Below are 8614 nucleotides of genomic sequence, written 5' to 3' on the forward strand. Positions count from 1 at the left end.
TTTGATAAATTTCTCTATTTAATTTTGAACTCAGTAATTAAATAAATTGTTTTCATAAATAAAATTTTATTTTTAATTAAAATTATGTCAAAAAATGTTATTTGAAAATAGAATTAAAAGATAAAACTTAAAAATTTAACGATATTAAATTTAAAATATAGTCAAACTAATTGACATATTATTTAACCATTCACGATTTAGTTTGATGATATCAAAATAAATTAATTTTTAAATTTACTATAGAAATTCTCAAAAATTATAATTATTATATTTGTTTATAAAAAAGTAAAAAAAATCACGTATAAACATTAAAATTATTCAATATTTTTAAGAAATTTTTTTTGTTACAAAGACATATTTTGCTAAAAAAGAAATGTATCAAGGACCTATTTTTGCATAACTAACAATTTAGGGCTAACTTGTTCATAAAAAACCCTCAATTTAGGCCTATCGTAACAAAACCCTCACACCGTCACACTCGCGTATTCTTAACCCACCACTCTCACACATCACCGTCGCATCTCAAATCACCACCGTCACACCTCGCCACCGCATCTCAACCATAGTCATCGTAGCCTCGTCGCTTCTCATCTATCGCGTGCGCATCATCCTCCCGCTCTTCGTTTGTAAGTTTTCCTTTGATTTCGTTTGTTCAACACATAGATTTATTTTTCAAGTTGCTACTTGCACTCAGATTTCGTTTGATTTGCCTGTACTTATCACATATTTCGTTTCTTCTTACGAATTATTTACTTTCAGTTTGCTTGCATCTACTTTTTGTGCTGATAAAAGTTCCCTACGCTTGTCACATATTTCGTTTTACTTATGTTTGATTTGCATCTACTTAGTGTGTGCTGTTCATTTCAGATTCTCATATTAGTTTTTTCTTCTTCTTTTTTTTAATTATGATTTGTATGAGCTTGCAATATAGAAGTTAATACCAGGGCTGAAAAGTGTGTTAATGATTGTCAATAATTGGAAACTCCATCACCATTTGTTCAAGTGACTTGTATTTAACTTTCTAAATCTTAGTTTTTATTTTATTTAATATTGATAAATTCTCGTTGATGTGAATAGAATTTGACAGTAGTTGGTCGTAAGGGAATGGCTGAACTTTGGCTAGATTAGCAGTAGTATTCTTTTGATTGTAATAACAAACTTGTTTTAGTGACTACATGTTTGATTTCACGGTGGGATTGGTAAAATCATGGTGAGCCGCTGTTATTTTGTCGTACTTTTCTTTTATTGTCACACAACCTCTGTTGTAGAAAAGAACACCACTTCCAAACTCCAACTTTCTCTTAGAAGCAAGGTGCTTTGCTTCATGAGATTGAAGATTAAAAGATGAAATAGGGTACTCTTTTGGGATACTAGATTTGGAATGAATAGCTTTATTGTTATAAACCTGAAAAAAATCTGTTGCTTTTCCTCCTAACGATCCAAATTTACCGACTGCACTCAATCTGAATCCTCTTAATTAGTCACTAAGATATCACTCTCTCTCCAAATTAGTCTATAAAGTATATGAAAATACTAAAAACTTGTTAAGATATTAATTAGAGACTAAAATAAGAAATTTATATTTTAGAGAGCAGTTTGAGAGATATGAGATATCGGGTATATAACAGCATTGCATAATTGAAAGAAATAACAATTGTTTTGGGTATAGGTGGATAATAGAAAAAGTTGTGAAATAGAAATTATGATTAAGAAGAATGAGTAAGAGCTAAGTAGGCCATAAAGTGAGGAAATATAGTTAGAAGGTGAGCAAGCATTATCTGATAGAATTGAAGGACAAAAAGACTGAGACTAGTTACTCCACAACTGGCAGAAGTAAATGAATGTAATGTAAGGGAGCAGAAGAAGGTGGTCATGATTGATGAGGCTGGCCACATGTCCTAAAAACACAGATTGATTGGATTTCTATGTATTTTTAACCACTATATAGTTTGATTGTCATTTGCTTGGATTCCTAACTGTGTTTTCAACTAATGATGCATAGACTCATTGGCCTGAATATGATTAAGTACTGATTGATGTGCTTGTTTGTCCTTTGTGCTCTAAATACTTTTTGATACCTTTTCCCTCAACATATATTAGTCAGTTATCTTAACTGATGATATCAGCATGTTTAACCTGAATATGCTTCAGTTATTCATGGTGTTTTCTTCCTGTTTGTAGCAGTCTTGGACAACTTAAAGCTTCTTTTGTCTGAATTTTATATTGTTTCTAACTGTCTTCTCTGTTTTCCAGAAAGGAAATTCTCCCACTAGTGTGGGGACTAGCCTTGCACTAGAGACAATAATTCAGAATTGTCCTGTCGATTTTAAGCCCAATAGGTCAGTGTCCTTAAATTCATACATTTTTTTGTTGAATTTGTTATTTTTACAAACATCTCAGCATTTAGGTTATTGTATTTTCAATTATACACGGGTGTACATGTGCACAAATAACATAAACACCTAATAGGAGTAAGTTTGGTTGCATACATATACACTTAACTTTCTCAACTATTTCAGAAATGAAGCCAGCATCAATATTCTTGTCTGTTCAAGAGGAGGAGGGGGTCTGTTAGTGGAGCGCATGGAACTAGTTGCCGAGTTATGGCAGGAAAACTTTAAGGTTGAGATATCTAAACAATTTTAAACTGCGTAATTTAGTATTATTAATGAAGGTTCTGCTCATTCATCTTTCTTGTCATCAGGCCGAATTTGTTCCCAATTGATATATTTAGACTGCTAGGCCGAATTTGTTCTATATTGAGTTGTTAGAAAACAGAACTCTTCTTGCTTCTATTTCTTCAATATTTTTCGTTAAATATGCACTTTTATTTCCTCTTATTTCATGATTATCCAAACAACACTCAAGTGAAAGTAAATCTGCTATGAGAGAACCTCGAATGGATTGTATGGTTAGCTTATGTATTGTATGGAAACATTAAATGAATTACTTCCTTTTTTTATTTATATTTATTGTTAACAATTCTCAATCAAATCTAACATTGGTACTTGCTGGAAAGAAATCAAGCTCTCTCTACCACATAACTTTGATTAATTGTGGGCCTATCCACCGCAACAACAAACTCTTGTTGGCTCTTTATGTAAAATCATAAAATATAAAATCACAACTCATTTTTTATTTTAAATTCTTCGAATACATTTTCAATTCAGGAGAAAATCTAAGACAATGACGTCAAAAAATTAGAATAAAAATAAAAAATAATAATTAGAAAATAGAATGAGAAGGAGAGTATAACTGCATAAGGGATAGTAATGCATGTGATTGAATCGAGTAATTGAGTTAGCTTATGTATTGTATGGTTTTTAATTTCTCAACTAGCCTGATTCCTAGACTGATTTGTGTAAGATATTGTTTTTGTTTTGTTCATCTATTTTGTTTATCTTCTCCCATTATTTCTGTTTTTTCCATTACAGAAAATGTTTACATGGCCCCCAACTTTGAATGACATGGTGCGACGCAACTTTGAAAAACGGAGTGCAACTAAGATGTCGCAACTAATGCAAGATGCGTGTAAAGATTGACCCAATAAAAGTTAAAAAGCAATGTGATTGATTCCATGGTGCACCTTTTATATACAATGTGATTTACCAATGTCACATACAGAATCATTCTCTATGAATTGCAGTGTGAGTGGTGTTAGTGGATTAGATAATTTTGATGCGAAGAAGTTTGGAACATTTTCTACAGATCAACAAACAAGAGAATTCATGATGAATCGGTTTTTGCCGGCTGCAAACGCTATGACAATACAACCTTCTCAATATTCTTCAAAAAAGCAATATGTAGTACTAGTGGAACAACAGCTTAGAGATATTAACAAATTGGTTCAGAATGCAAAGAAGCCCCTGGTTAATAAACACACCACTGATATTATACCATATACTGGTCAAGTTCAAGACGATGAAAGTGAAGATGAAGGTGATGTTTATGACAATGACAATTCTGCGAGTATGTTGAGTAAAGGATGTGGTTTGTTACCTAATTTACATATTAGGAATTCATTGTCCTTGTTAAATCCTGTGGCTGAGGTTGGAAAAACTAACAAAAGCTCTCATATTAGATCTTTTAGTCCAGTTCCAGCAGTAAAGAAGGTAAAAACAATGCACCATTCAATCCTTTTTTTGTTAATAAGCATCTTTATCAATGAACATGTTATTACTGGTATGACAGTTATGAATTATTCTGAATAACCTCAGTGATTTCATTGATCAAATGATAGGAATATTAAAAAGGAATGATGATGATACATTAGTATTTATAGGATAATTGTGAACTAGCGAATAAAGAAAATAACAAACTAACTAGAGGATCTATTAGATGTAAAAAGTTAGTTATACTAGCTAGTTAGATCATGTACTAGTTAGTGAACTATCATCAGTTATTATCTAATACATGTTTTCAGCATATTTACTCACAGCCATATAAATCTTTGATGCAGGCTTGGGAAGCAATTCACAAGAACAAGTCAAGCAATGTAGTTGCACCACCTGAGATGCAAGAAGGAAAGAAGAAATGGAGCATTGAATCAAACAGGTTTGGTTTTTCGGGCGAGCTTCCAGGTAGACTCTCTCCCTTTCGGCGTTCACGAGCTGCTGCTGCAGGCATATCTCCCTGCAGAAGTAAACCACAATCTCCATTTCAGGGCGTGAAGTTGCTCGGTGATGCTAAAGAAACTGAAATCAATAAATCAGGCAATTTGAAATTCTACAGCACTGGACTTGGTAAAGTACAAGGGGTTCCAAACCAAGGAGCCAAAAGAAGTTCATATTTAGGAAGTTTGGCAATTGAAAAGACATTGTATATAGACATTATATCATGTTTGATTTGAAAACATGATATAAATTTTGTTTTGGATTATTGCCATAGTATTTCAATTGAAGATTAATATTAAATATTTTAAAAATGCATTTATAATAATATTTTCATATATTTTTAGTTAAAATTTTTATATAAATAAAAAATCAGACAAATTCATTTAATGTGGAAATTTAAGCATGCGGATTCCTAACAATTATCCACGAAGGTTTTACGTGGGGATAAGGTTCCGCCGCGAAATCCGCAGGTAACATGTTTTCTTGCGGAATATTTGCTTAAATCCGCAGGAAAATCCGCAGGAAAGACGCAGAATTCTAGTAGACCCGTGAATAATACGTTACCTGCGGATAATTCCACAGGAAAAATAAATAAATTCCATAGCAAACATTTAATAAACCGAAGACATTTTCTTACGATTTTCCAGTCATAAATATCTGCAGTACAATTCATGTGAATGTGTTCTAAGTGTATTTATGCAAGTAACGACACATGCAATTTCATATGAAAATATGTTTCACCTGAAAATCCAGAGGTAAGTCCGCAAGAAATTTTCAGATGTAAATTTTCATATTGTGCTGGTGTTTTTTTTTTATTATTTATTTATTTTAAAATTTCAACTAAAAGTATATGAAAATATTATTATAAATAAAATTTCAACTACATGAAGCAACCAAATTACCAAAATAAAAACAAGTACTACTTAATATGATCACTACCAATGTTATCATCCCCACTATCTTCATCAGTTTCAATGTTGGATTGTGGTGATGAACTTGGAGGAAAAGAAGATCCAATAAATCCCAAATGTTTCATGAGAAAGGTTAAATTTTTGTTGGTCTCGACCATCTATTTTTTTAATTGTTGTTTCATCAACAACTTTTCTTACTCCTGTCTTTGCAATGATCCATTCAAAGCATGAACTTGACTTCTGAAAGCATCAAGCATCAACCTCTGAATTATCATAATGCATTATGTGTAAACCAAAGGAGGAAAAAACATATTTTATAACTAAAGCAATTTGCAAATTTTCAAAGAAACAACACACAAAAACACTAAACCAAAAGAAAAAAAAATCCAAAATCAAAAGAAAAAAAAACCCTAAATCAGAAAAAAATCAAAACCCTAACTCATTGTAGTTCACGAAAATGAATAATGAAACGAGAATAATGAAAAATAGCGAGAAACGAGACTGAAATAAAACAGGGTGGCGTGCAACACTTACAATGGCAACGAAGTTGAGATGCAACGTAAAGAGGTTAAGACGACCGCGCACGAGGTGTGACGGTGGTGTCTATGGTTGAGATGCGACAGCGAGGTGTGACGGTGGTGAGTTTAAATGAAACGGCGAGAAGGCGAGCATAATAGTTAATAGGTTTCTGAAATACGATTTTAATGAATAATTTGTTCTAGAAGTTAAAGCCAAAATAGTTACTTGTCAGGCCAAAATAGGTCTTTGATACATTTTGTTTTAAAATAGGTCTTTGATACAATTTTATTTTCTTCTAAAAAATTGAATAATTTTAATGCATATACATAATTTTCCTTAATTTTTTTACAAATAAATATAATAATTTTCTTTTTGGAGAATTCTATAGTAAATTTAAAAATTAATTTGTTTTGATATCATCCAAAATTAATCTTCTTGGACACAAATTTATATGGATTTACCCAATCTGGACTACGTCCAATCCTCACTTACTTGCTATGGCTCAAAAGGCTTATCCTCTAAAAGTATTCTTTTCACTATCTATTTTCTTAGCCTCACCAGGCTTACATAAACTATTTCTCTTCTTGTCTTTTAAATCTTACACAACTATCAACTAGTTAATATTAACTAGAGGATGTACAGATTTTTTAGAGATTTTATATGAGTGAATTCTTGAACTATGATATACTTTCTAAGATGATGATCCAAAAATATAATTGACTAGTAAAAAGTATGTTGAGGATGAGATTGCTTTTCACAACTTTGATGTTTCTTGTGTGTTTTGAGGATGAGATCATTTGAATTTATAGAAACCATGGTGCTTCAAATATGAGGAGAAGTAAACAATATATGTTGGAGACTTAGATGATTGTCCATTGTCTTTGTTTAGAATTGAAAATTTACCTTTTTGTTGTCCTTTTTGTAAGAATGCCGGAAGGATGACTGTTGCAGTCTATCCTCGAATTTGAGTTGTAGGAGAACGAATCTTTCACTAATTCTGATGTGACTTGTACTTTTTGTCTTTTCCTTTTGCCAACAAATTGAAGTGGCTTGACTTACAAGTCAAAGACATCACTTTTTTTACTTTGGTACTTTTACTCATCTTCCCATGTGCAAAGATAAATAGAGAACATAAGTTCATCATCTCTTCTGTGTTGTTTATCCTCTAACATTTGTACAAGTCTTTTTTATCAGTATTTTTCTCAAGTAGTGCTCCTTTTTGTTATTCAGGTTTTTTTGTATGTTTAGGCTAAAAGAATCATAATCCTCTCTTAAGATGACATATTAATATGTGTAAAATTTTCATCTGATCAAGAATGTAAATGACTTATTTTCTAAAATTGCTACACTCAAGAGCACAAGTTAGATGCCACATATAATCAGAATCTTTAAAATAGTTTTGTTATCATTAAAACATTTGAGAGATATTTAGTCTTAACAATATCTTATTTTCAACTTGGTCAAAAAATTTCTTCAATTATAAATCTGAATCAAATCTTATTTTAGATTGTCTTTAAAAACACGAATCTTCTTTCATACTATGTGAAGTCAAATGTATTGTTCTCAATAAAATACTTTTGTTAACATCAAAATTCTAAATATAAAACCAACTTGGTTGCAACAATCCTTTGAATCCAAAACTCAGAACACTAATAAAATAAGAGTTTTTGGCTTAAAAAGGGTCTGGAAACGCGTGTTTGCGCTGAGTGTGTGATGAGGACATATAATGCATAACCAAGAAAGAAAGCCTAGAGGATATTCAAGGTCTTGGAAACCCAATGACAAGAGCAAGGTCAAAGAAGGCGAAAGAGGTTCTAAATAACTTGATAACCACTTTATTTGAAGCAAGTACAACTCATGAAGAATTAAAGCCCAAGATAGTCAATTGCTTAACCCAAATTGAAGAAGTTAAGGAATGAAGGTGGCATCTATGTGTTATCAAATTTTAATATTAGTTTTAATTAAAGTAATAGACTAAATTCATAAGAATAAGGTGTAACTGAAAAAAAATGTCAGTTGGGCCAAATTTAGAGAACTTTTTAGGAGTTGCCATTATAAAAGGCAAACCCTTATTTTTCTTAGGGCAGATTTTGAATATTGTTTTTGTGAGGCTTTGCTCTCTAGAGTTCTTGAAAGAATTTGTAAGACCCATAATTTTAAAGTATACTTTATGTATTTTTGTGTATTTTGGATTGGCTTGGAGGCTTTTTAGCTAAAGTTATTAATATTTTTGGAGTTTATATGATCAAAAAGATATTTTGATGCCGATTAGAATTACTCGTCGATGAATAAATTAAATTAACTGCGGTGAATCTTTTACGAAGAATTTAACGTGTTATGGGTGAAATGGTAAATTAACAAATATCTAGATATTTTGAGATATTTGTTAATTATAATTAATATATATAATGAATATATGTTTGGAGGGAAAGGAAAAAGGAAGGAAAAGAATAAAGAAAAGGAAATAGAAAGAAAGGAAATTAGAAGGAAGGAAAAGGAAAAGAAAAGAAACATTTCCATCTTCTCTCTCCCTGCCTTGCGTGAACCTCCCTCCCTCCTTCTTCCATTTTT

At 31.5% G+C, this 8614-nt stretch overlaps 1 protein-coding gene across 3 annotated transcripts; it reads left to right on the forward strand.

Annotated features, from left to right (window-relative positions):
• Positions 1–403: 403 nt before the first annotated feature.
• LOC101492832 (uncharacterized) lies at positions 404–4963 on the forward strand. Of its 3 annotated transcripts, XM_073367872.1 has the most exons (5): positions 405–626; positions 2254–2339; positions 2520–2622; positions 3435–4112; positions 4460–4963. In XM_073367872.1, the coding sequence occupies exons 4-5, from the start codon at positions 3612–3614 to the stop codon at positions 4847–4849; spliced, it is 891 nt and encodes a 296-aa protein (XP_073223973.1). In that variant the 5' UTR covers positions 405–626; positions 2254–2339; positions 2520–2622; positions 3435–3611; the 3' UTR covers positions 4850–4963. The 3 variants fall into 3 exon arrangements, 2 of the variants coding, with proteins under 2 accessions (XP_073223974.1, XP_073223973.1); XM_073367873.1 differs by lacking the exon at positions 2254–2339 and having other exon boundaries at positions 404–626; XR_012162780.1 differs by lacking the exons at positions 3435–4112; positions 4460–4963 and adding an exon at positions 2743–2966 and having other exon boundaries at positions 2520–2704.
• The last annotated feature ends 3651 nt before the right edge of the window (positions 4964–8614 follow it).

The sequence above is a fragment of the Cicer arietinum genome, chromosome 4 (genome assembly GCF_000331145.2).
Source record: "Cicer arietinum cultivar CDC Frontier isolate Library 1 chromosome 4, Cicar.CDCFrontier_v2.0, whole genome shotgun sequence".
NCBI lineage: Eukaryota > Viridiplantae > Streptophyta > Magnoliopsida > Fabales > Fabaceae > Cicer > Cicer arietinum.